Genomic DNA, 24,391 nt, shown 5'->3' on the forward strand with positions numbered 1-24,391 from the left:
CTCCTTCCTCCGATGGCGACTCCAGGTCTAGCGATGACTCTCAATCGGAATCGAGTTCAGAGGCAGACAATGTTTCTAAAACGCGGGACATGGTCGATAGTCTCCTTTTGGCTATCTTTCAAACCCTTAAAATTAAGCAGGACAAGGCTTCCCCTCAGGAATGCTCTGTACTCCTTAAACGAGCAAGACCTCCGTCTCGGACCTTTCCCAACCACAATGATTTCGATACTACCTTGGCCAAACACTGGGAGCGCCCTGAGCAACGTTTCTCAGGCCGCAAGTACTTGGACGTGCTCTACCCTTTTGAGGCAGACCTGCTCACAAAATGGGCCAAGGCTCCTGAGGTGGATCCCCCGGTTTCCCGGATAGCCTCCAAAACGGTGCTATCCTTACCTGATGGGGCATCGCTTAAAGACCCTACGGACAGGTAGATCGAATCTCTGGCTAAGTCAATTTTTGAGGCATCCGGCGCCTCTCTCTGTCCTATTTTCGCATCAGCCTGGGTAGCGAAAGTCATATCCGCTTGGGCAAAAATCCTTCGCAGGGGCATATTGGCAACAGCTCCTCAGGACGAATTGGCAGATCTTGCAGATCAGATTAACCATGCGGGTAAATACCTTTTGGCCGCCTCCTTGGAAGCAGCCGGGTGCGTGGCCAGGGCAAATAGCAACATAGTAGCTATACGCCGAGTTCTTTGGCTAAAGTCATGGAATGCGGATACCACTTCAAAAAAGTCCCTTACTAATCTGCCATTCCACGGTTCTAGACTCTTTGGAGCCAAGCTGGACCACCTAATCTCCGATGCCACTGGTGGTAAAAGCACCTCTCTTCCCCAGTCTCGCCCACGACGTTTCCTTAATAGAAGGGGTTTTCGCCCGTTTAGGCCCTTTCGTCCCTTCTCGTCCACGGACAGATCTGGCCAGCAGGATCGCTCATCGGCCACTAGAGAGCGAGATCAGAAAAAGCCATCCTACAAACCAGCTCCCCGCTGGAGATCTAGAGGACAATATTCCAGGGCTTCAGGCGCCAGTTCCGGCAGGTTTTCTTCCAAGTGACGGGTCACCCCCACCTGGAAGTTCTTCCAGGGTGGGAGGCAGACTTTCCTTTTTCGTGGATGCTTGGCTGTCTGTTGTCGACGACGCTTGGGTCAGAGAAATCGTCGCATCCGGCTACAAGATCGAATTTGTTTCTCCCCCGAACAGACGTTTTTTCCGGTCTCTGCCTCCGCGACAGCGGTCCCAGACTCCGGGGTTTCTCCAGGCCATTGCCTCCCTTCTTTCCGCCGGGGTGATTGTTCCCGTTCCATCAAACAAAAGGTTTTCCGGGTTTTACTCGAATCTCTTCGTAGTCCCGAAGAAAGACGGCTCCCTTCGTCCAATTCTGGACCTCAAGTTGCTCAATCGCCACGTGAAGATTCTTCATTTCAAAATGGAGTCTCTTCGGTCGGTGATTGCCTCCATGAGCCCGGGGAATTCCTCTGCTCTGTGGACATTCGGGACGCCTATCTGCACATTCCGGTTTGTGTGCAACATCAGAAGTATCTTCGTTTTGCGGTTCAGGGAGACCACTATCAGTTCACGGCTCTTCCTTTCGACCTAGCTTCAGTGCCCCGTGTTTTCACGAAGGTGATGGCGACCGTCATGGCCATCCTTCGCTCCAGAGGGATTCTCATCATTCCTTATCTGGACGATCTTTTAATCAAAGGCTCGTCTCGTCAGGACTGCCTCCAGAGTCTTCAGATCACTCTGGACACTCTCGGCCGCCTCGGTTGGCTAGTCAACAGGGAGAAGTCCATTCTGATCCCCACTCAGCGTCTGACCTTTCTGGGCATGGAATTCGACACGGAGTTAGCCCGAGTGTTTCTTCCGAGGGAAAAGATTGCGGCTCTTTCCAAGGGCATCAGAATTCTCAAGAGGCCAACTCCCATTCCCATTCGGTCCTGCATGAAGGTTCTGGGCAAAATGGTGGCTTCCATGGAAGCAGTGCCCTTTGCGCAGTTTCATCTTCGCCCCCTTCAGCTGTCTCTGCTTTCAGCCTGGGACAAGACCACGATGTCCTTGGACCGTCCTATTCGGCTCCCTCTCAGAGTGAGGCAATCTCTCACTTGGTGGTTACTGCCGGCGTCCGTTCTCCAAGGGAGGTCCTTCCTTCCTCCCCAGTGGCAAGTCATCACCACCGATGCCAGTCTTCTGGGATGGGGAGCTGTGTAACATCAGAAAGCGGCCCAAGGACGCTGGAACCCACAAGAGACTCTCCTGTCAATCAATCTTCTGGAGATCAGAGCAATCTTCCTGGTCCTATTTCACTGGCAGCCTCTCCTCTCCGGCAAGCCGGTCCGTATTCAGTCGGACAACGCCACGGCCGTGGCGTACATAAACCATCAGGGGGGCACGCGCAGCAAGCAGGTTATGTCGGAAGTGGCCAAGATATTCCGCTGGGCAGAACGTTACGTTCCGGCAATCTCCGCCGTTCATATTCCAGGGGTGGAAAATTGGGCAGCCGACTTTGAGTCGTCAGGGCCTGGCGTCCGGCGAATGGTCCCTGCATCCCGCAGTCTTCGATCAGATATGCCACCGTTGGGGCACCCCGGATGGCGATCTCATGGCATCTCGGATGAACCACAAAGTGCCGCAGTTCGTAGCCAGGTCCAGGGACCCTCTAGCCATCGCGTGCGACGCTCTGGTGATTCCGTGGTCCCAGTTTCATCTTCCTTATCTGTTCCCGCCTCTGGCCTTGATCCCACGAGTGGTCAAAAAGATAAAATCGGAAGACATACCAGTGATTCTTGTCGCTCCAGATTGGCCAAGACGTCCTTGGTACGCGGAACTGGTCAACATGCTCGCGGACGTTCCCTGGAGGTTTCCAGTCCATCCAGACCTTCTCTCGCAAGGCCCCCTTTACCACGAGAATTCTCAGTCTCTGAGTTTGACGGCATGGCTGTTGAGACCGCAGTCTTGAAGGAATCAGGTCTGTCAGGTCAGGTTATTCAAACTATGATCAGAGCCAGGAAACCAGCCTCTTCCCGCATTTACCACAGGTACTGGAAGGCTTTTTTCCGTTGGTGCGATGATAAAAAAGTCTTCCCAATGTCCTTCTCCATCCCATCTATCCTTGGGTTTCTTCAGTCTGGTTTAGAAGCGGGTCTGTCCCTCAGTACGCTCAAGGGCCAGGTTTCCGCTCTCTCTATCCTCTTCCAAAGAGAGTTGGCTTCTCTACCACAGGTCAAGACCTTTCTCCAAGGGGTCTCCCATGTGGCTCCTCCTCATCATTCGCCGATAGACCCGTGGGATCTCAATCTCGTCCTTAGCGCTCTCCAGAAGGCGCCGTTCGAGCCTATCCAGGACATTCCTTTGTCCCTTCTCTCGTGGAAGGTCACCTTTTTGATTGCCATTACATCCATCAGAAGAGTTTCTGAATTGGCGGCCTTGTCTTGCCGTTCCCCTTACCTGATTCTCCATCAGGATAAGGTCGTCCTCAGGCCCGTTCCTTCTTTTCTTCCAAAGGTGGTTTCCTCTTTCCATAGCAATGAGGATATCATTCTTCCATCCTTTTGTCCGGCTCCCTCTCATCCGCTTGAGAAGTCTCTCCACAAACTGGACGTAGTTAGAGCCCTGCGTGTCTATCTCGCCAGGACCTCTTCTTTTTGTCAGTCTGATTCCTTGCTGGTCATCTCTGAAGGTCGCCAGAAAGGACTTCCGGCATCCAAATCCACGATCGCTCGTTGGATTCGTTCTACCATTCTGGAAGCGTACCGACTTCAGGAAACATGGCCCCCTCCGGGGGTAAGAGCTCACTCCACCCGGGCTGTGGCGGCCTCGTGGGCTGTTCGTCACCAGGCTTCGGCCATGCAAATTTGCAAGGCCGCAACCTGGTCATCCTTGCACACCTTTGCGAGGTTTTACAGGGTTCATACCCAGGCCTCGTCTGATGCAGTTGTTGGTAGGAAGGTTCTGCAGGCGGCGGTGGCTCACCGGCCGACCTAAGCCTTTTTCCGATTCTTTCGTTCCTTTTTTGCTGTTCCCACCCTTGGGACTGCTTTGGAACGTCCCATGGTAATCTGTGTCCCCCAATAAGGCGATAAAGAAAGATGGATTTTTGGTTCTTACCGTAAAATCTCTTTCTTGGAGCCTTCATTGGGGGACACAGCACCCTCCCTGTTTAAGTTGTACCGTGTTGGGTCCTAGAGTCCCTTGTTGGGTTGGTACATATGTTAGTTTTCTCGTTGCTTCTCCTACTGCTTTTTCACCAACTGAGGTGCTTGGTGCCTGTCGGTGGGTGTATACTGCCGGGGAGGAGCTAATTATCTTGTTTTGCATAGTGTCAGCCTCCTAGCAGCAGCAGCATACACCCATGGTAATCTGTGTCCCCCAATGAAGGCTCCAAGAAAGATTTTACGGTAAGAACCAAAAATCCATCTTTTTTGCGTGCCCATCTAACGCTTTTAATGATGCCATTTTTGTGCAGATACGATCTTTTGATCGCCCATTATTGCATTGTAATGCAATGTCGTGGCGACCAAAAAACAAGTTATTCTGACGTTTTAACTTTTTTTTTTTCTCGCTACGCCGTTTAGCAATCAAGTTAATCCTTTTTTTTTTTTTTTGTTCTGCCGATTCTGAATGCGGCGATTTCAAATGTGTATGTTTTAATTTATTTTTTTATTTATTTTGAATGGGGCAAAAGAGGGGGGTGATTTGAACTTTTATATATTTATTTATTTTATTTTTTTTTAGATAGATATACATTTTTAAAAACTTTTTTTTTTTACTTTTGGCATGCTTCAATAGTCTCCATGGGAGATTAGAAGCTGCCATAACCCAATCGGCTCTGCTACATACAGGTGATGATCAGATTGCCTGCATGTAGCAGAATTGCTGACTTGCCATGAGCGCTGACCACCGGGTAGCGCTCATGGCAGTCCGGCAGTGACAACCATAGAGGTCTCCAGGAGAACTCTGGTTGTTCTGCCAACCTATCGGTGACCCGCGATCACGTGACAGGGGTCACCGATGGCCGTAAGCACGAGTTAAATGCCGCTGTCAGTTTGACAACGGCATTTAATGGTTTGAGCCGTGGATCGCAATTCTACCCATTGGCTGTTCCTGGCACATGTCAACTGTTCAAAACGGCTGACATGTACCAGGAAAGATTTGGGCTCACCGCCAGAGCCCACATCAAAAGGAGGGAGTCTGACATCGGTGTAAATGTACGCCCGATGTCGGAAAGGGGTTAAAGTTGAGAATTATCTAGTCTTAACATCACTTGTTTTATTGTAGGTTCTGCTAGGTCTGTCTCTACTATTCAATCTATATCTGCATCAGAACTTCTAAAACAACAGAAACAGCAGATGTTGGATGCAAGGAGAAAAAGGACAGAGGAGATCCAGAAAAGGTAACCTGTCATTATTTGTGTTCAGTTATATAATTTGTATTTAATGCCAATCTAGTAGTCTTGCCCCAGTCAATAAAAAACTTGTTAAACATCAAAACAAATACCGTACTTTTTTTTTTTTTTTTCCTTCAACACGGGATGGCATCCATCACGACCATCTACTCTATCACTCCATGGGTTGTCATTGCAGAGCTTCATAGGAGGTCACTAAATTGTAATATTTCCTATAATAAAGAAGTATTTAAGTAAAAAGTGGTCTTTGGTGGAATGACTACATGCTATTACTTAATTTGAGGAGTAATGGGGAACATGCATTGAAAGCCTTACCTGCACTGGCCTGTCAGACCTACCGCAGCCACATAAAATGCCACCAAAAAGCTTGCTAGAAGTGCCAGTTTCTGATATGTTCCCTTTATAAAATAAAAAAAATTACAGCTGTTCCCAGAGACAGCAAATCCTCATACAGATAGTGAACTAAAAATTATTTACGGTTGACAATGTGAGGATCCCAAACAATTAAATTTGTTTTCCATAAGCCCAAAAGACTCCAGCCTTCGTCCACTATGGATCAGAGGAAGATGTTTAGTGTTAGTTGGGGTTGTGCTTTGTTTTTGTGGGTTTTTTATTTTTCTTGTTTTTTCATTTTCCTACATTCTGAAGTAAAAATGTGTGAACTTTTTGTGCCTGTTAAATAGTGGCATTGGATTCTATGTTGGTTAAGAAGGTTAATCTCATATTTACATTTCTAGGTTTCTGGAGAGTACTAGTAAATCTGATGTATCCAGCACAAGTACCTGTGTAAAACAAACCACCTTTCAATCTCCAAGGCAAGCTTCTGAGTTCCCAACGGCCCAGAGGTTGTCAACCCCTAAGTTGGCTCGTGGGTTTGCTGAAGGAGAAGATGTTTTGTTTTTTGATTCATCTTCCCTTCCTCCTGTCTGCAAGAGAAGTCCTTCTTCTGACGCTAAAAAGGTAGCCATCATCTCACTCAAGTTATAAAAAATGATTTAATTCTGCTGTACAGTCTGATTGCTTAAAGCATATTTTTTATCTAATTATGAAATTAAATTAGCTTTAGATTTTTTTTGTCTTTAATAGCTAGCTGCTTTACGCAAGTTAAAAGCCAAAGGACAGTTTCTCGCAAAGGAAGATCCTAATAGTATCAAGAGGAAACGATCCAGCATCGCTGATATTGATCAGATGGCTCAGAGAGTGCAGACAGATGTGCTACCTTCTGAAGGTACTGCTCTATTTTACTAAATAAAAGCCATATAAGCTTAAAGCCTAAACTTAGGTTTGTTTGTCCCTTAACAAATACTTTGGCAATGAATATATTATCTTAGCTCAGTTTAAAAAAGGGGAAAAAAACATATTCCTTTGAGTCACAGATTACATTCGAAGACTCATTCTGGGGAAAACCACATGAGCAAATACTGCCAAAGTAGAATGTGTTTTACATCTTTCTGACAAAATCTTAATCGTTCTCTTATGTCATGTCCCAATGTATGGAGCAGGCACTGAGTCCATACCAGATGAGGTAGATGCCCGCTGTAATGCTCTGCATGTCAAAATCTTGCTTTTTGTCCGAGTGATAGTCCCAGTGGTCCGAACATCAAGTTATCACCTTTTACTTTAGATCAGTGATGACTAATGTTCATAAACCTTTTAAGGGGTTAAAACATACCAATTAAAAAGGTAACTACAGTTACCTACAGTTGTGAAACTTTGCAAATCAATTATTTACAAATTCCATAATATACAGGTGCTTCTTACAAAATTAGAATATCATCAAAAAGTTAATTTCTCGTTCGCCTTATTGGGGGACACAGAGACCATGGGTGTATGCTGCTGCCACTAGGAGGCTGACACTATGCACAAAAAAGGTTAGCTCCTCCTCCGCAGTGTACACCCCACCGACCGGCAGGGAATTCCTCAGTTTAGCTTAGTGTCAGTAGGAGGTGGACACGGGTCTTTAATTAGACCCATATCTACCTCGATGTGCGTCGTTCCTTTTCAGGTTTTCCCGGAGGGATACAGTGTGAATGGTCACATCTGTACTCCCACAAGGAGTCTGAGTACGGCGTGTACTGCCACCCCGTATCCTCACAGTTCTCCGTAGTAGGACCACCAGCCTTCCAGGCGGACGCCAACACGAAGATGTGTCAGCGATCCAGAGGGTCCTTGTCGCCAGTCTCCCACCCACTCGCCTACCAGAGCCTGTCGGTTGGTTGAGACGCAGACTCTTCATGTACAGGTACTTTCCCGGGACGGGTAAGTATGGGGACCCTTTGGCCAGCAGCATTCCTCCCCGAGGGCGCGTTTGCAGCGTCTTCCCTGGAGCAGGGATGCGGTGGCGCTGCGATCTCCTGTGCCCATCCTGCTCCTACAGCCAGCCCCTTCACCGTCCTCTTCTCCCCCGACACTCCGATCGGGTATCCCAGGGTCCTCTCGCGGCGGCGCTCGCATTGCGGCACCTCCGCGCCGACCCCGTGCTGACAGGCGGCAGCCGCTAGTAATTTAGGCCCCGGCTTCAGTTCGGGCCTACTCCGGTATCGCGGCCACGCCCCCCGCCCCTTTCTACTAAGCGGGCTTCTCTCCCGCCCGTTCCAGGCCCTCCCACCGCCCTTCTTAGCCTGTTCCTGGCCAGGGGCGGTGCCTGATTCAGCAGGCGGTTAGCTCCGTCCTCCTTCTTCCCCTGAGAGTGCGTTTTCCTGATTCCTTCAGGCAGTCGCCATCTTTGCAGCCGCACAGCCGGACGCCCCTGTCAGCCAGATATCGCTCCCTGGGCCTGTCCGCCGGACATTCCTCTGACCTGCATCTGCAGAGTGGTGGATACCTTCCTCTCTGGGGTCACCGGACCGTGAGTAGCTCTGCATCTGCAGGCTGACACCCTTCTCTGCACCCTGTCCCCCAACCTTCCGGCTCTCCCTCAGATTTTCACTATGTCTAACTCCAAATCTGACCGTAACCGCCCTGCGGCTCCCCCCTGCACTCTAGTCAAGTTCTTTGCATGCTCTTCCTGCAATCGCAAACTTCCCTCAGGTCAGTCCACTTCCCTCTGCCTGGATTGTAGCAATCCTATTCAACCTGACGCCGCCCAGGAGCCATCTAGGGCCCCAGGCGAGAGTGAACCCCCCCCATGCCCGGCTGGGCCTCGTCTCTTTCACAGTCAGTGGCAGACCTCACCAGGGTGTCTCAGTCCCTAGTAGCCGTCCTGGATAAGTTGCCCCTGGACACCTCTACAGGGTCCAGCAGGCCTCAAGAGGTTCCATCTGAGTCGGCCAGCGTTAGTCGCAAAAGACCCAGGCAGGATCTCCAGCCGGAATCCTCTCCTCGCCCCATGTCTCCACATAGTCCTCGGCAGCCTCCCTCCTGGGCCTCCTCACCCGAGTCAGGTGAAGCGCTCTCGGACAGGTCATCTGAGGGGACCTTAGAGCTGGATTCGGACCAGGATGCGAACATGAGGGTTACTGTGCAGAACCTCATTGCAGCGATCCATCAGACCTTCGACATTGCTGACCCCCCTGCGAAATCCTCAGATCAGGAGGTTTCGTTCAGACGGGAGGAAACACCCTCCAGGGTATTTCCTTTACATTCCGAGTTTGGAAAGATTTTTACCAGGGAAAGAGGAGATCCGACCAGACGCTTTCAACGAGGAAAGCGTCTCGGCGTTCTGTACCCGTTTGCTAAAGAGCTCACGGACAACTGGTCTGCTTTGCTCTCGATCGATCCGCCCGTGTCCAGGATTTCTAATAACACGGTTCTCCCGCTGTCAGGCGTGGCGTCTCTGAAGGATTCTAATGATAGGATTATAGAATCCCTGGCGAAGTCTGCCTTCGAAGCGGCTTCGACGGCGGTATGCCCAATTTTTGCCTCATCTTGGGCAGCAAAGGCCATAGCCACTTGGGCAGAGGATCTTCGTCAGGGCATCATAGAGAAAGCACAACCAGATCGATTGGCCAATCTCGCCAATCAGATTTCCCATGCGGGGGATTATCTGCTTTCTGCTTCTTTGGATGCCGCATCCTGCGCAGTTCAGGCGTCAAGTAACGTTGTGGCAATCCGACGTACAATTTGGCTCAAGGCCTGGCAGGCGGACCTGTCTTCTAAAAAGTCTCTTACTAATCTCCCTTTTCAGGGAGGGCGCCTCTTTGGATCCCAATTGGACCAGATTATTAAGGACGCCACCGGAGGCACGAGTTCTCTCCTGCCTCAGTCCAAGCCTCGCAGACCCCCAATAAGGCGTCAGTTTCGACCCTTTCGGGCTTACCGCCGTTTCAATACGGCGGAGACCTCCTCCAACCAACAAAGACCGCAGGCACGGCAAGATAGGAAGAAAGTTTCCTTCAGACCCACTCCCTCCTGGCGCTCCCACTCTTCGCAGGGCAGACCATCCATATCTGGACGGTCCACATCAGCATGACTATCCTCGGACTCCCGAGGGTCCCTTCCAATTGGGAGGTCGACTCCTGTTCTTCAAGAACGTCTGGCTGGCCTCAGTAGAGGACGCATGGGTCAGGGAGGTTGTATCGTCAGGATACAAGATGGAGTTCGTCTCTCTTCCACGGGATCGTTTCTTCGACTCCCATCCTCCAAAAGAACCAGCTTTGATCCCGGGGTTCTTTACGGCCATCGACTCTCTCCTCAGTTCCGGGGTGTTTGTGCCCGTTCCCGAACCGGAGCGGTTTACAGGGTTTTATTCAAACCTGTTTGTCGTGCCGACAAAAGACGGGGCGGTCCGACTCATCTTGGATCTCAAGCTGCTCAACAAGAGAGTTTGCCTTCGCCACTTCCGGATGGAGTCGGTTCGTTCGGTAATCGCTTCCATGGAGGAGCAGGAATTCATGTGTTCGATAGACATCCAAGATGCTTATCTACATGTTCCCATATTCTCCGGACATCAGAAGTTCCTGCGTTTTGCGGTTCGCCAGGAACATTACCAGTTCGTCGCGCTGCCCTTCGGTCTCGCCACCGCTCCCAGAGTCTTCACGAAGATCGTGGCTGCGTTGATGGCCTTGTTGAGGATCAGAGGTCTCGTTCTTTTTCCGTACCTCGACGATATTCTGATCAAAGCTCCCGCTTTCCAACAGGCACGTCTCAGTTTGGCGATCGTCCTAGACACTTTCCAATTTCGGGTGGATCATCAACAGGAAAAAGTCCTGTCTGGTCCCTACTCAACGTCTTGTGTTTCTGGGCCTACTGTTCGACACTCGTCGGTCAAGGGTCTTTCTCCCACAAGAGAAGATTCTCTCCCTGCAGCAGGATGTACGATCGCTGCAGACCACACGATTTCCGTCCCTCCGTACAGCTATGCGGGTCCTGGGAATGATGGTGGCGGCAATAGAGGCAGTTCCCTTTGCCCAATTTCACGCCAGGCCTCTCCAACAAGCCATTCTGTCGAGGTGGAACAGGTCGGCTCTGTCCCTGGATCGCCCTGTTCGCCTTTCATGCCGGATCAAGCGGTCACTCAACTGGTGGTTGACGTCACCTCTCATCCTCTTGGGGCGGTCTTTTCTTCCTGTTCACTGGTAGATTGTAACAACGGATGCCAGCCTCCTCGGCTGGGGTGCAGTGTTCCGCAATCACACTGTTCAGGATCGTTGGTCGACTCAAGAATCTGCTCTGCCGATCAACGTCCTAGAGATACGAGCGATCCATCTGGCTCTCGTCCACTGGGAGAGGCTCCTCAGGGGCCTGCCTGTCCGGATTCAGACAGACAATGCCATAGCGGTGGCATATGTCAACCGTCAAGGAGGGACACGGAGTGTCTCAGCCCTGGCAGAAGTGTCAAGGATCCTTCAGTAGGCAGAGATTTCGGTACCGACAATCTCCGCGGTACACATTCCCGGCGTAGACAACTGGGCCGCCGATTTTCTCAGCCGCGAGGGTCTCGCGGCAGGGGAGTGGTCCCTACATCCGGAGGTATTTTTTCAGCTCTGCCGTCGTTGGGGAGCCCCGGACGTAGATCTGCTAGCTTCTCGCCTCAACAGGAAAGTCCCACAGTTTGTATCCAGGGCTCGAGATCCTCTCGCAGTGGGCGCCGACGCCCAGGCCATTCCTTGGTCGCAGTTCGAGCTCCCCTACCCGTTTCCTCCCCTGCCTCTTCTTCCCAAGCTGTTGAAGATCAAAGCAGAAGGAATTCCAGTCATTCTCATCGCCCCGAATTGGCCCAGAAGGTCTTGGTTCGCGGACATTGTCAACCTTCTCGCGGACGCCCCCTGGAAGCTTCCAGACAGGGCAGATCTGCTGTCTCAAGGCCCGATTTGCCACCCCAATTCTCGGCCGCTCAATTTAACGGCGTGGCTGTTGAGACTGAGGTTTTGAAACGAGCAGGATTCTCCGGTCGAGTAATTCATACCATGATCCGAGCCAGGAAGCCATCATCTTCCAAAATTTACTACCGTACTTGGAAGGCCTATTTCACTTGGTGTGAGGCCAATAACATCGCGCCCATGTGCTTTTCGCTCCCTTCCGTTCTGGCGTTTCTTCAGGCAGGGCTGGATGCGGGGCTTGCTCTTGAAGGGTCAAGTTTCGGCGCTGTCCATTTTGTTTCAGAAGACGTTGGCCTCCCGCCCTCAGGTCAAAACCTTTCTTCAGGGCGTGGCTCACACGGCTCATCCGTATCGATCGCCCGTGGATCCATGGGATCTTAATCTGGTTCTTGAGGTTCTGCAAGGTTCTCCTTTTGAACCTCTCAGGGATGTTTCACTTTCTCTCCTTTCTTGGAAGGTAGCTTTTCTGGTGGCCATCACTTCCATCTGGCGCGTGTCAGAATTGGCGGCTCTTTCTTGCCGCTCTCCTTTCTTGGTACTTCACCAAGACAAGGTAGTTCTGCGGCCTCCGCCCTCTTTTCTTCCAAAGGTGGTGTCCTCCTTTCACCTCAATGAGGATATTGTTCTTCTGTCCGAGTCCAACTCACCCTCGGGAGCGGTCCCTGAACAAGCTGGATCTGGTCAGGGCAATGAGAGTCTATCTGTCTAGGACGACTTCCTTGCGAAAGACAGACTCTCTTTTCGTCATTCCAGATGGGGCGCGGAAAGGTCACCCGGCTTCCAAAGCTACTATTGCTCGCTGGATCAGATCGGCAATTTTGGAGGCCTACCGGGTTAATCATCGAATGGCCCCTCCGGGGATCAGAGCGCACTCTACCCGGGCAGTGGGTGCCTCCTGGGCGGTACGCCACAGAGCCTCCGCGCTGCAGCTTTGCAAAGCTGCAACCTGGTCTTCGGTTCACACGTTTGTGAAATTCTACAAGGTCCACACCTACGCTTCGGCGGACGCCAGCCTAGGTAGAAGGATCCTGCAGGCTGCGGTGGTGAGTCCACTGGCCTGATGGAAGTTTGTTTCCCACCCCAGGGACTGCTTTGGGACGTCCCATGGTCTCTGTGTCCCCCAATAAGGCGAACGAGAAAACAGGATTTTTGGGTTGCTTATCGTAAAATCTGGTTCTCGGAGCCTTCATTGGGGGACACAGCACCCTCCCATGTTCTACAACTCCTGTTCTTACTTTGGTTGATTGGTTACAGTTGAGTTGTTTGTTCTGTTTTCAATCTATTCTGTTACTTCTCCTACTGCTTTCTCACTAACTGAGGAATTCCCTGCCGGTCGGTGGGGTGTACACTGCGGAGGAGGAGCTAACCTTTTTTTTGTGCATAGTGTCAGCCTCCTAGTGGCAGCAGCATACACCCATGGTCTCTGTGTCCCCCAATGAAGGTTCCGAGAAACAGATTTTACGGTAAGCAACCCAAAAATCCTGTTTTATTTCAGTTCAATAAAAAAGTGAAACTCGTATATAGTCATTACAAATGGAGTGATCTATTTCAAGTGTTTATTTCTGTTGATGTTTATGGCTTACAGCCAATGAAAACCCAAGTCATTATCTCAGTAAATTTGAATACTTTATAACACAAACTTGAAAAATTATTTGAAAATCCAAAATGTTGGCCAACTGAAACGTATGTTCAGTAAATGCATTCAGTACTTGGTTGGGGCGGCATGGCGGCGATCAGCCTGTGGCACTGCTGAGTTGTTATGGAAGCCCAGGTTGCTTTGATAGCAGCCTTCAGCTAATCTGCATTGTTGGGTATGGTGTCTCTCATTTTCCTCTTTATAATGCCTCATTGATTCTCTAAGGGGTTAAGGTCAGGTGAGTTTTCTGGCCAATCAAGCAGTTATACTGTTGTTTTTAAACCATGTATTGGTACTTTAGGCAGTGTGGACAGGTGCCAAGTCCTGCTGGAGAATTAAATTTCCATCTCCAAAAAGCTTGTCGGCAGAGGGAATCATGAAGTGCTTTAAAATTTCCTGATAGACGGCTGCACTGACTTTGGTCTTGATAAAACACAGTGGACCTACGCGAGCAGATGACATGGCTCCCCAAATGATCACTGATTGTGGATACTTCACACCAGACCTCAAGCAGCTTGGATTGTGTGCCTCTACACTCTTCCTCCAGACTCTGGGATCTTGATTTTTAAATGAAATGGAAAATTAACTTTCATCTGTAAACAACACTGGACAACTGAGCAACAGTCCAGTTCTTTTTCTCCTTGGCCCAGGTAAGACGCTTCTGGCGTTATCTATTGGTCATGAGTGACTTGACACAAGGAATGCGACACTTGTACCCCATGTCCTGGATATGTCTGTGTGTGGTGGCTCTTGAAGCAATGACTCCAGCAGCAGTCCACTCCTTGTGAATCTACAACAAATTTTTGAATGGCCTTTTCTTAACAATCCTTTCAAGGCTGCGGTTATCCCTGTTGCATGTGCACCTTTTTCTACCACACTTTTTCCTTCCACTCAACTTTCCATTAATATGCTTGGATACAGCACTCTGTGAACAGCCAGTGTCTTTAGCATTGACCTTTTGTGGCTTGCCCTCCTTGTGGAGTGTGTCAATGACTGCCTTCTGGACATCTGTCAAGTCAGCAGTCTTCCCCATGATTATGGAGCCCACTGAAACAGACTTTGCAGGTGTTTTTTGTTAGTTCTTCTTTTACTGAGAAAATGACTTTTGGGTTTTCATTAGCTGTAAGCCATAATCATCAACATTAAAAGAAACATTTGAAATGGATCACTCTGTAATGACTCTATATACCGTATTTTCCGGACTATAAGACGCACCCAGGTTTTAGAGATGGAAAATAGGGAAAAATATATTTTAAGCGAAAAATGTGGTAAAATATTTAACATAAATAACATACTATTATATGTGGTGTTATTATATATAATAGTATGTTATTATGTTGGAAGCTACGGGTAGAAGATGGTGCTGCGGGACCAGAGTTTCTGTAAAGTACTATGTGAAGACGTTGGAGTGCGAGTATAAGAATTTAAAGCACCACTCCAGCACTGAAAAATAACACTGGAGTGCTGCTTTAAGATCCCATGGGAGAACTATAACTCCCAGCAGATCCTATGGCATGCTGGGAGTTGTTATCCACTACAGGAGTGGCAGAGTGCATTTTTATGTGCTGTAATTACTAACCCTTTAATTCTTTCTTGTACAGGCTGTTCTCAGTGCAGGTCTTGCAGCCAGCCACACTCTGGTGAGGTAATGGACATTCACATAACTGTACAGAACCCCTCCCTCTTATGACCTCACCACAGATCATGTAAGACGAAGCTGCACTGTTTCTAGTGCGGTGTGTCTGCAGGACCTGTGATACCATCATGAAGAGGCAGGGCTTTGTGTGGTCATGTGATGCTCCAGCCCGCCCTTTTCATGTCCTCCACAGGAGCATTCAACATCGCATCAGCACAGCCCCCTGGCTGCGCTGTCAGGTATGCGTGGATCCCCTGTGTCACTTTGCTCCTGCAGCCGCCTCCTCCTTTGAACACAGATCTCCCGAGCTGCTGCAGGATTTCGGCGCTGGGGAAACCATATGGGTCCGCTGTTTAAGTAAAGGAATATTAATTTGCTGCTCTCCACCCACTGCTCGGCGCTGACAGGTGGGCGGGAAGTGGCTAATGAATATTCACGTCACTTTAAGTGTCTGGACCACGTGGTTTCCCCAGCTCTGGATTCCTGCAGCGGGGACATTTTCCTGCCTCCTGCGATCCCACTACGCTGCTGCCCCCTCCCCACATGCTACATTCCGACCATAAGACGCACCCCACACTTTCCTCCCAAATTTGAAGGAAAAAAGTGCGTCTTAAGGTCCAAAAAATAGGGTAATCTATGAAATTCACTTTTTGTATTGAACTGAAATAAATTAACTTTTGCAGGAAGCTGGCAGCGGAGGCAGGAATCAGGCGATGCTGTGGCTCCCGCTCTGTGAGGAGGGGGTGCGGACGCCTGCCTTTTTTTTTTTTTTTTTGAAAGCCTGGAGCCAGCTGCAGCCGAACACCCGCTCCTCCCAGCCAGGTGCCCACATCATTGCCCAACTCTTGCCACCGCCAGCTTCCTGCAGCACCGACCCTGCCTCTTGAGACCCCGCTCCCCTGTTAGCTACAATTCAATTACAAAACTACCCCCTTCTTCCAAAATAAAGTGCGTCTTATAATCTGAAATATACAGTAATTATTTGGAAATCTTTTATAGCCAAATTTTATTCACAATAGAAAACCTATGCGAAGATGGAAGCCAGACATTTTTCCATTTCACTTGAAAAAAATAACTCTGCAGTACCACATCTCAAAAAAGTTGGGATAGGGCTAACAAAGATTGGAAAGGTAAGAGGCATTAATGAAAAACATTTGTGGGGTCACTTTTCAGTTACTGTATATACTCGTGTATTAGCCGACCCCCCCCCCCCCACAATTTTGCCACAAAAACCTGGGAAAACTTAATGACTCGCGTATAAGCCTAGGGTGGAAAATGCAGCAGCTACTGGTAAATTTCAAAAATAAAAATAGATACCAATAAAAGTAAAATTAATTGAGACATCAGTAGGTTAAATGTTTTTTGAATATCCATATTGAATCAGGAGCCCCATATAATGCTCCATACAGTTCATGATGGCCCCATAAGATGCTTCCTACAAAATACACCCCATATAATGCTGCAGAAAGGTTAATAATGGCTCCATAAGATGCTCCATAGAATAATATGCCCCTTATGCTGCTCCATAAAAGTTATGGCCCGAAAAGATGCTCCATAGAATATGCCCCATAAGATACTCCATAGGTTATGCCCCATAAGATGCTCCATAGGTTATGCCCCATAAGATGCTCCATACGTTATGCCCCTGGGATGCTCCATACGTTATGCCCTTCAAGATGCTCCATATGTTATGCTCCATAGATTATGCCCCCATAAGATGCTCCATAGATTATGCCCCATAATATGCTCCATAGAATATGCCCCCATATGCTGCTCCACAGAATATGCCCCCGTGTGCTGCTCCACAGAATATGCCCCCGTGTGCTGCTCCACAGAATATGCCCCCGTGTGCTGCTCCACCGAATATGCCCCCGTGTGCTGCTCCACCGAATATGCCCCCGTGTGCTGCTCCACCGAATATGCCCCCGTGTGCTGCTCCACCGAATATGCCCCCGTGTGCTGCTCCACCGAATATGCCCCCGTGTGCTGCTCCACCGAATATGCCCCCGTGTGCTGCTCCACCGAATATGCCCCCGTGTGCTGCTCCACCGAATATGCCCCCGTGTGCTGCTCCACCGAATATGCCCCCGTGTGCTGCTCCACCGAATATGCCCCCGTGTGCTGCTCCACCGAATATGCCCCCGTGTGCTGCTCCACCGAATATGCCCCCGTGTGCTGCTCCACCGAATATGCCCCCGTGTGCTGCTCCACCGAATATGCCCCCGTGTGCTGCTCCACCGAATATGCCCCCGTGTGCTGCTCCACCGAATATGCCCCCGTGTGCTGCTCCACCGAATATGCCCCCGTGTGCTGCTCCACCGAATATGCCCCCGTGTGCTGCTCCACCGAATATGCCCCCGTGTGCTGCTCCACCGAATATGCCCCCGTGTGCTGCTCCACCGAATATGCCCCCGTGTGCTGCTCCACCGAATATGCCCCCGTGTGCTGCTCCACCGAATATGCCCCCGTGTGCTGCTCCACCGAATATGCCCCCGTGTGCTGCTCCACCGAATATGCCCCCGTGTGCTGCTCCACCGAATATGCCCCCGTGTGCTGCTCCACCGAATATGCCCCCGTGTGCTGCTCCACCGAATATGCCCCCGTGTGCTGCTCCACCGAATATGCCCCCGTGTGCTGCTCCACCGAATATGCCCCCGTGTGCTGCTCCACCGAATATGCCCCCGTGTGCTGCTCCACCGAATATGCCCCCGTGTGCTGCTCCACCGAATATGCCCCCGTGTGCTGCTCCACCGAATATGCCCCCGTGTGCTGCTCCACCGAATATGCCCCCGTGTGCTGCTCCACCGAATATGCCCCCGTGTGCTGCTCCACCGAATATGCCCCCGTGTGCTGCTCCACCGAATATGCCCCCGTGTGCTGCTCCACCGAATATGCCCCCGTGTGCTGCTCCACCGAATATGCCCCCGTGTGCTGCTCCACCGAATATGCCCCCGTGTGCTGCTCCACCGAATATGCCCCCGTGTGCTGCTCCACCGAATATGCCCCCGTGTGCTGCTCCACCGAATATGCCCCCGTGTGCTGCTCCACCGAATATGCCCCCGTGTGCTGCTCCACCGAATATGCCCCCGTGTGCTGCTCCACCGAATATGCCCCCGTGTGCTGCTCCACCGAATATGCCCCCGTGTGCTGCTCCACCGAATATGCCCCCGTGTGCTGCTCCACCGAATATGCCCCCGTGTGCTGCTCCACCGAATATGCCCCCGTGTGCTGCTCCACCGAATATGCCCCCGTGTGCTGCTCCACCGAATATGCCCCCGTGTGCTGCTCCACCGAATATGCCCCCGTGTGCTGCTCCACCGAATATGCCCCCGTGTGCTGCTCCACCGAATATGCCCCCGTGTGCTGCTCCACCGAATATGCCCCCGTGTGCTGCTCCACCGAATATGCCCCCGTGTGCTGCTCCACCGAATATGCCCCCGTGTGCTGCTCCACCGAATATGCCCCCGTGTGCTGCTCCACCGAATATGCCCCCGTGTGCTGCTCCACCGAATATGCCCCCGTGTGCTGCTCCACCGAATATGCCCCCGTGTGCTGCTCCACCGAATATGCCCCCGTGTGCTGCTCCACCGAATATGCCCCCGTGTGCTGCTCCACCGAATATGCCCCCGTGTGCTGCTCCACCGAATATGCCCCCGTGTGCTGCTCCACCGAATATGCCCCCGTGTGCTGCTCCACCGAATATGCCCCCGTGTGCTGCTCCACCGAATATGCCCCCGTGTGCTGCTCCACCGAATATGCCCCCGTGTGCTGCTCCACCGAATATGCCCCCGTGTGCTGCTCCACCGAATATGCCCCCGTGTGCTGCTCCACCGAATATGCCCCCGTGTGCTGCTCCACCGAATATGCCCCCGTGTGCTGCTCCACCGAATATGCCCCCGTGTGCTGCTCCACCGAATATGCCCCCGTGTGCTGCTCCACCGAATATGCCCCCGTGTGCTGCTCCACCGAATATGCCCCCGTGTGCTGCTCCACCGAATATGCCCCCGTGTGCCGCTCCACCGAATATGCCCCCGTGTGCCGCTCCACCGAATATGCCCCCGTGTGCCGCTCCACCGAATATGCCCCCGTGTGCCGCTCCACCGAATATGCCCCCGTGTGCCGCTCCACCGAATATGCCCCCGTGTGCCGCTCCACCGAATATGCCCCCGTGTGCCGCTCCACCGAATATGCCCCCGTGTGCCGCTCCACCGAATATGCCCCCGTGTGCCGCTCCACCGAATATGCCCCCGTGTGCCGCTCCACCGAATATGCCCCCGTGTGCCGCTCCACCGAATATGCCCCCGTGTGCCGCTCCACCGAATATGCCCCCGTGTGCCGCTCCACCGAATATGCCCCCGTGTGCCGCTCCACCGAATATGCCCCCGTGTGCCGCTCCACCGAATATGCCCCCGTGTGCCGCTCCACCGAATATGCCCCCGTGTGCCGCTCCACCGAATATGCCCCCGTGTGCCGCTCCACCGAATATGCCCCCGTGTGCCGCTCCACCGAATATGCCCCCGTGTGCCGCTCCACCGAATATGCCCCCGTGTGCCGCTCCACCGAATATGCCCCCGTGTGCCGCTCCACCGAATATGCCCCCGTGTGCCGCTCCACCGAATATGCCCCCGTGTGCCGCTCCACCGAATATGCCCCCGTGTGCCGCTCCACCGAATATGCCCCCGTGTGCCGCTCCACCGAATATGCCCCCGTGTGCCGCTCCACCGAATATGCCCCCGTGTGCCGCTCCACCGAATATGCCCCCGTGTGCCGCTCCACCGAATATGCCCCCGTGTGCCGCTCCACCGAATATGCCCCCGTGTGCCGCTCCACCGAATATGCCCCCGTGTGCCGCTCCACCGAATATGCCCCCGTCTGCCGCTCCACCGAATATGCCCCCGTCTGCCGCTCCATAGATTATGCCCCATGTGCTGCTGCAAAAAAGACATACCTCTCCTCGCTGGGGCCCAGGTGTCGGGTCCTGAGCAGGCCAGGGACACCGGCGCGCTATGGGGACAGGTGCCAGTGTCGCCGCTCGCTCAGGACCCCCCAGCACCTGAGATATTTACCTGTCCCCATTCCATTGCTGCTTGCTGCTGCATCCTGTGTCAGTGACTGTTTAGGCAGCAAAGGACACGGCGCACACTAACCACGTCATCGCGCCCTCTGCTGCCTAAACTTCACTGACACAGGACGCAGTAGACAGCGGTGAGCAGCGATTGACCGGGGACAGGTGAATATTGGATATACTTACCCCCTCCTGGCGTGGTCTCTGCAGCCGCCCCCCCCCCCCGCTTTTCCCACGGTCTTCCTTCCTTCCTCCAGCGGTCACGTGCTACCGCTCATTAAACTCCTGAATATGCACATATTTATGCGTTTAATGAGCGGTACCACGTGACCTCTGAAGGGAGACTGAGAAGCCGGGGGGGCTGTGGAGACGCGTCGGGGGGTGTCAGTATGATCTCTGACACCCCTGCTCCCCCGCCGGCCCCCAGGTATATCACTCGTGTATAAGCCGAGAGGGCGGGACTTTCAGCCCAAAAAAATGGGCTGAAAATCTCGGCTTATACACAATTGTCGGGGTCGTAAACGACAATAAATCCTCATTCACCAGTCATTCCAAATCATTGTGCGAGCGCAAAACATCTGGTACCAATTAAGAATGACTCAGACACTTAGCTGATGTCCCGCATCCACACCTGTCAGGAGCAGTACAACAACTGGCTTTATTTACAAATACACAATACTATATTGAGTGTTAGGGGAAGGCGTGCATTAGGCGGGGTTTATGCAGTATACATCTAGTGTCCAGTCTCTCTCTGATTCGTCAAAACGTCTCCCGATGGTTACTTCTTCTTCACATTCCTGAGTTATCTTTTTTTAGGAGAAATGAAACTTAACTCTTTAGACACTGAATTTAAGTGAAAGTGAACACTGGCAGCCATCTTTAATACAGTTACATTTGCATTAGCAAGCAATTAGGAAAAACTTATTGTTTCACAGTATAAAAGTATAAAAGTTATATAAGAAAATATATTTTCACCTTGACAATCCCCCCTAAACACTAAGTTTTTCCCTTAATGAAAGATCCTTCGAGACTGTCCATGCGATGGGAAAAGGGGAGGTGGATTTCTTCATCCAGACACCTCAGAAGCTCTCCCCTAGCGAGAGGCCTCCAGGCAGCTGAACCCTTCACTAACCTCACATGGAGTTCTCCCGCTGTCCCTAAACTAAGTCTCGTAACATCATCTGAGAATGGGGGGTTTTGTCTACTCTCTTGAGGGGAATATACTTAGGGATCTCCCCTAGATCAGTACCATCGTACTCTGGTGTGTCTACTTCTTGATTGAGGAAGGTGCCAGTCGGAGTTGCTTTGGCAATAACCTTTTTATACAAGGGAATAACACAACAAAGAGTTATCGATCCAATTACAAGGAGGGCAATCAGTACTATACAAGCTTGTTGAAGGAATCCCTTGAGTCCACCCAACCAGCCGGAAAAGAAAGATGTGTCTACTCCAGCATTAGTTTTCAATTCTGCTGCTAACCCAGTTATCTTTTTAAGGGCTATCATGGTTTTTCCATTCACTCCAGAGTTCTGAGGGATATAGGTACAACACTCCTCTCCCACCATCCCACAAACTCCTCCTTTCTCAGCTAATATCATATCAAGGGCTAGTCGATTTTGGAGTGTCATTCTAGTGTTAGGGCCCAATTCTTCAACTATACCTTGGAAGGCATCTTGGCTGAAATTGACAAACCTTTGTTCACTGTAATATATGTAATTGATCCATTCAACATTTTTATTAATCTGCACCTGTGGGATTATAGAAGCAAAGCCATCATAGATCTGGTTCTGGGCTTTAAATTGGTCAGGCACCCCCCTTGGCACTCCAATAGCATCAATATATACTAATGGATCTTCTTCATAACTCATATGGAGCTGATCGAGGCTTCTCCTTTTCCTGGTAGGTTCATCAGGTATCTTTGGATCCCAGGGTAGAATCTTGAACTGCATAGCTAGTTTAACAAGGGTGCATTGGCCTGTCCAGGCATTTGGCAACCTAGGACGGAGCTTACCATCTCCACATAACCAATAAATGTCATACATATATTGTGTATGTTTGATTAACAAGTCAGTATCTAGAGAACTATTCTCTTTGCAGAAACCTGTCTTGAAGATCCCTACTGGTGTACCTGTGGTGTCGTGGGAATTATAGCAGGTGTAATTGTCAGCTAATACAGTTACTTCTCCTGGGACCTTTAGTTTGGGTTCCTTATGAATTAGTGGGACGTAATCTGGGCAATCAGTGGGCTTCAAACCTTTCAACAAATTCATGACACAGGCAGTGGTGTTGTCATCAGGGAAAAGCAATGCATGTGTGTATAGGTGTGTATTCGCAGCAGCACAAGCAATACATCCTACAGAGATATTCTGGACTTTTACATTGTACCTCACCCATTCTAACCACAAATTTTTCCTTGGGGCTGTTTGTGTTTCTATGGAGAAAACCTCTTGCCAACTGAGACCTGGAATGGGGATCACTTCATTAACTACATTTTGCAAACGCTCACCTGGGCCTATTTTAGGTGTACTGGTAACGGGGGCCTTGGTTGGTCTGAAGCTAATATCCTGAAGCCGTATATGGCCTAAATACGCATAAGGTCCAGCACTAAATACATAATTATAATGCCTTCCTAGTACGAACGTCTGCAGATCAGCAGATTGAGGGCTTTCAAGATTTAGGAGAAGGGGGTGACAGCTTCTACCCCATTTACAGCCCCTAAATGGTTGCAGAAGGGCTGTTAGATGCATTCTCTCACGAAGACTCCTACCCGTCCCATCCTTGGGGAACATGGCTTCGCTAGGTTTATATCCCCAATCATTCCCCGTACTCCAGGCAGCATCTGTCCAATAATGACAATTATTGTTGTCTTGTCTGGTAACACACATATAGAACTGGATGATCCCCTCTACCACCCGTTCAGTCTCAAGGCACTTGACTACATCACAGAAATCAAATCGCCAGATATTCACCGGGGCTGTCAGGTTTACCCAGAGAATAAAGGGACCAGAATTCTTATTTACAATAGGGGCCGAAGAGGTAGGGGCGAGGATGGCCCCCAGTCCCAAGGTCAAAAACAACAGCAACATTTCCCTTCAGTCACTACTGTGACTAAACACTGGTTCGGTCTCTTTTACAGTGTGAAGCATGAATCCAGGTGCTCTTTCCTTCAAGTTTTACTGCAGTGGGGGTGACCAGGATCACCGTGTGGGGTCCTTCAAATCTCGGCTGGAGACAATCTCTGCGCACAAACTTTTTCACATACACCAGGTCTCCTGGCACAAAGTCATGGACCACGTCACCTGTGGATTCTGGAAGAGAAGCAGAAACTGTAGAGTGGGTGTTAGACAGTTCCTTAGACAATGCAATCACAAATTGTACAACTTTATCATTTGTCTCAGACAACTCTTGTGGCCTAATGTCTCCTATTTTAGGTGGAGCACCAAAAAGAATCTCAAAGGGAGTCAGGCCGTGTTTTCCCTGTGGGGTGTGTCTGATATGGTATAGGACCACGGGGAGCAAATCTGGCCATGGGAGTGGGTGGTCCTGGCTCATTTTAAGCAACTGGGTCTTAATTGTGGAGTTCATTCTCTCAACTTTGGCTGAACTGGAGGGGTGATAGGGGGTGTGCAGACCCAAATCTGTCCCTAACATGTGCCACAATTCCTCGTAGACATTGGCAGTGAAGGCTGGGCCTTGATCTGATTCAACAACTTCAGGAATTCCAAATCTGCACGAAATTTCAGTGATGAGCTTCTTAGCTGTAGTTTTGGCAGTCATGTTGGTCACTGAGTAGGCTTCGGGCCATCCTGAGAACATATCCACAGCCACTAGGACGTACTCATACTTTCCTGACTTGGGCATCTGAATATGATCAACCTGGATTCTCTGCCAAGGGTAGTCTGGTTTGGCAAGATGCTGAAGTGGAACCTTGGCGGTGGCTGTTGGGTTACAGATGGCACAGACTGGGCAGGCTCTTGAGTAGGCTGTGACAGTGGTAGAGATTCCTGGGGCCCAGTAGAGCTTCTTGATACAGGCCAGAGCTTGGTTCTTTCCTCGATGAGTTGATCCATGAGCCCATGCTGCAACGGCTGGATACATTCTTTTGGGTAGACAGGGTTTCCCATCCACCTTATAGAGTCTAGGAAATTGGTATTGTCCGGCAGAACTACGATTCCCATGAATGGCTCCTGCAGCTTCCCACTGCTTCTTTTCTTCTTTAGAGGTCAACTTTTGTTCTTCCCACAATCTCTCTTCAGGTGGTCGGGCTGGCTTCCAGACAGATCCGGTGGCAGGGTATTCCATTTCCATGTCTTCTATCAACTCCCTCTTCTTTCTTTGGGCTTCGGACTTCTCAAAGTCTCGTTCTTCTTCGGCTTGGGTAGCTTCTTTGG

General features: G+C 50.7%; 1 protein-coding gene across 5 annotated transcripts in view; it reads left to right on the forward strand.

The window, feature by feature from the left end:
- MCM10 (minichromosome maintenance 10 replication initiation factor) overlaps positions 1-24,391 on the forward strand; it is a 118,437-nt gene that overhangs the window by 62,783 nt on the left and 31,263 nt on the right. For 4 of the 5 annotated variants that reach the window (XM_073551260.1, XM_073551259.1, XM_073551257.1 and 1 more), the window contains 3 exons: positions 5,277-5,391; positions 6,141-6,363; positions 6,490-6,631. In XM_073551260.1, the coding sequence (XP_073407361.1) occupies positions 5,277-5,391; positions 6,141-6,363; positions 6,490-6,631 (480 nt within the window). Of the gene's footprint in view, positions 1-5,276; positions 5,392-6,140; positions 6,364-6,489; positions 6,632-14,900; positions 14,945-15,128; positions 15,243-24,391 lie in introns of those variants that run through there. The other variant, XM_073551261.1, reaches the window with a different exon arrangement.

This window comes from Dendrobates tinctorius, unplaced genomic scaffold, assembly GCF_039654945.1.
Source record: "Dendrobates tinctorius isolate UK_male_01 unplaced genomic scaffold, ASM3965494v1 ptg000174l, whole genome shotgun sequence".
Classification (NCBI taxonomy): domain Eukaryota; kingdom Metazoa; phylum Chordata; class Amphibia; order Anura; family Dendrobatidae; genus Dendrobates; species Dendrobates tinctorius.